General features: G+C 39.8%; 1 protein-coding gene across 1 annotated transcript; it reads left to right on the top strand.

The window, feature by feature from the left end:
• The first annotated feature begins 549 nt into the window (after positions 1–549).
• LOC121251128 (cytidine deaminase 1-like) lies at positions 550–1,834 on the top strand. The gene has a single exon (XM_041150458.1). It carries the CDS (start codon positions 756–758, stop codon positions 1,644–1,646), a length of 891 nt encoding a protein of 296 aa, XP_041006392.1. The 5' UTR covers positions 550–755; the 3' UTR covers positions 1,647–1,834.
• Positions 1,835–2,485: the final 651 nt, after the last annotated feature.

The following is a 2,485-nucleotide window of genomic DNA, read 5'->3' as shown; positions in this document are numbered from 1 at the left end:
GTGTCATGTGACATCAATATCTCACGTCAATATGAAATGGATAAGTCTCGTTTGGTTACGCAGTTTGGATTAAATTAATAAGATATTTTATTAAAAGTTGAATAAAATATTATTATAATATTATTTTTATTTTAAAATTTAAAAATATTAAATTATTTATTATATTTTATATAAGAGTTTAAAAAAATTATAATGATTATATGAGATAAGATGAGATATAGTTTAGTTTTATATAATTAAATTTGTGACAAATTAATGCCACGAGGCAATCCAGATCGATAAAATTATAATTTTTTAAAATTCAACTACAATGTATTAAAAGTTGAAAATTATGATTTTCTTTTATATACACGTGAAAATTCATGTAATAATATTACAATCAACCTAATATAATAAGAATGTAAATGTTAAAAATTATAAGGGATATTTTTTCCAAATATTTTTTTTTACAGGAAAAACAAATATTATCTCTTCCTTCAATGTTAACAAAATATATATATATTTTTTTAAATATAATTTCCAAATATTAAACCTACTTCAATGATACTTGGCCAATTTTATCTCTTCCTGCACTCAAGGCACCTCTATAAATCATTCTCCGAAGCACCCATCGTTCTCCCCCCCGCTTTCCTCCCCTCTCCTCGCTTTCAGGAACTCCTCTCTCCCCTCTAAATCCCATCTTGGCCATCTGCCTCCCTCCTCTCATCCCCCCACCAATCTCCCAAAACCTCCATTTCTCGTTTCCTATCTCGAAAATGGACCGACCCAGATTCGTAATACCAGCCTCGGAAGCTGAATCCATGGCAGAAGAATCCAACCTCTCCGTTCTCCAGTTCCTACCCTCCCTTGTCAACTCCGCCAAGCGCCTCGCCCGCCCGCCCATCTCCCACTACCACGTCGGTGCTGTCGGTTTAGGCTCCTCCGGCCGAGTCTTCCTCGGCGTCAACCTTGAGTTCCCCAACCTCCCCCTCCACCACTCCGTCCACGCCGAGCAGTTCCTCCTCACCAATCTCTCCATCAATGCCGAACCCCACCTCCGCTACCTCGCTGTATCCTCCGCCCCTTGCGGTCACTGCCGCCAGTTCCTCCAAGAGATCCGTAACGCCCCGAACGTCAACCTCCTCATCACCTCCGAACCCAAATCGGAATCAGACCAATTCCAACCGTTGTCCAGCTTTCTCTCCCACCGGTTCGGCCCCGATGACCTGCTGGCCAAAGACGTACCATTGCTCTTAGAGCCACACCACAACGGGTTAACGTTTCTAAGCGAAACCCAGTTTCCATCCTGCAATGGTTTTTGCGATGGATATGGGGAATTACGATATGCGGCTTTGGAGGCCGCGAATAAGTCCCATGCGCCGTACAGTGGCTGCCCATCCGGCGTAGCGCTTATGGACGGCGAAGGGAAGATATACAAAGGGTCTTACACGGAATCGGCGGCGTATAATCCGAGCTTGGGGCCGGTGCAGGCGGCAATCGTAGCGTACGTTACCGGCGGGGACGGTGGTGGCTATGACAAGATTGTCGCGGCGGTGTTGGTGGAGAAGGAAGGAGCTGTTGTGAAGCAAGAGGACACGGCAAGGCTGCTATTGAAGGCGATTTCGCCCAAGTGTGGATTAAAGGTCTTCCATTGTAGTTCGGCCTAGAATGAATGGCTGTAAAAAGTCCTTGTTCTTGATGTGAAGTCAACTGTAATTGTTGGACCATTGATTTGGTCCTCGAAAGATTTGAATTTGATGCATGAATGGATGAAGGATGAAGGATCTCTCTCTCTCTCTCACCTCTGTAAGTTGTAATTCTAATAAGATTGTTATAGTCAAAGTTTTGGAATTTATATGTATGTGGAATTAGATTCCATGGCTTTTTACTCTATGGTAGTTTTTTTTTTTTTTTTTTTTTGGGTTTACAAGAGGAAGACAGCTATGCAGGTGTGAGTGCATCTTGGGTGGCATGCAGTTTGCATTTTGTTATTAGTGTATTTTGCTGTACATGTTGCGTCTAGGGAGGAAATTCTCAGGCTAGGGTAGCCATTTCGGTGAGTCGTTTTTCTTTTTCTTTTTTCCTTTTTCCTTTTCTTGAGCAAAGGAAATATGGGTAGAAGAATTTTAAACATAAGCCTCACACTACTTAAAAATATATAATTTTATTCTTTAATCTTCATATTTCATGAAAGAAAAATTCTAGACATAAAACACACACTCCTACACACCACTTAAAAACATGTGATTTTACTCTTTTATTCTCATATTTCATGAATACATACTCATGAAATATGATGATAAAAGAGTAAAATTACATATTTTTAAATGATGTACAGGAGTGTGGAGCTTTTGTATAGCATGACTCTTCATGAAATATGAAATATGAAGATAAAAAATAAAATCACATATTTTTAAATAGTGTGTAGAGTGTAGAATTTTTGTGTAACACGACTCTTGTTTGTATGGTGTACATGATCCTCTTAGTGAGATATCCTATGGAGATC

This window comes from Juglans microcarpa x Juglans regia, chromosome 2D (assembly GCF_004785595.1).
Source record: "Juglans microcarpa x Juglans regia isolate MS1-56 chromosome 2D, Jm3101_v1.0, whole genome shotgun sequence".
NCBI lineage: Eukaryota > Viridiplantae > Streptophyta > Magnoliopsida > Fagales > Juglandaceae > Juglans > Juglans microcarpa x Juglans regia.
The sequence above is the reverse complement of the archived record's forward strand: the minus strand, read 5'-3'. Positions and strand labels throughout refer to the sequence as shown.

Excerpts from the sequence above, each read along its gene's own strand:
- LOC121251128 (XM_041150458.1), top strand. The coding sequence starts at position 756 with ATGGACCGACCCAGATTCGTAATACCAGCCTCGGAAGCTGAATCCATG.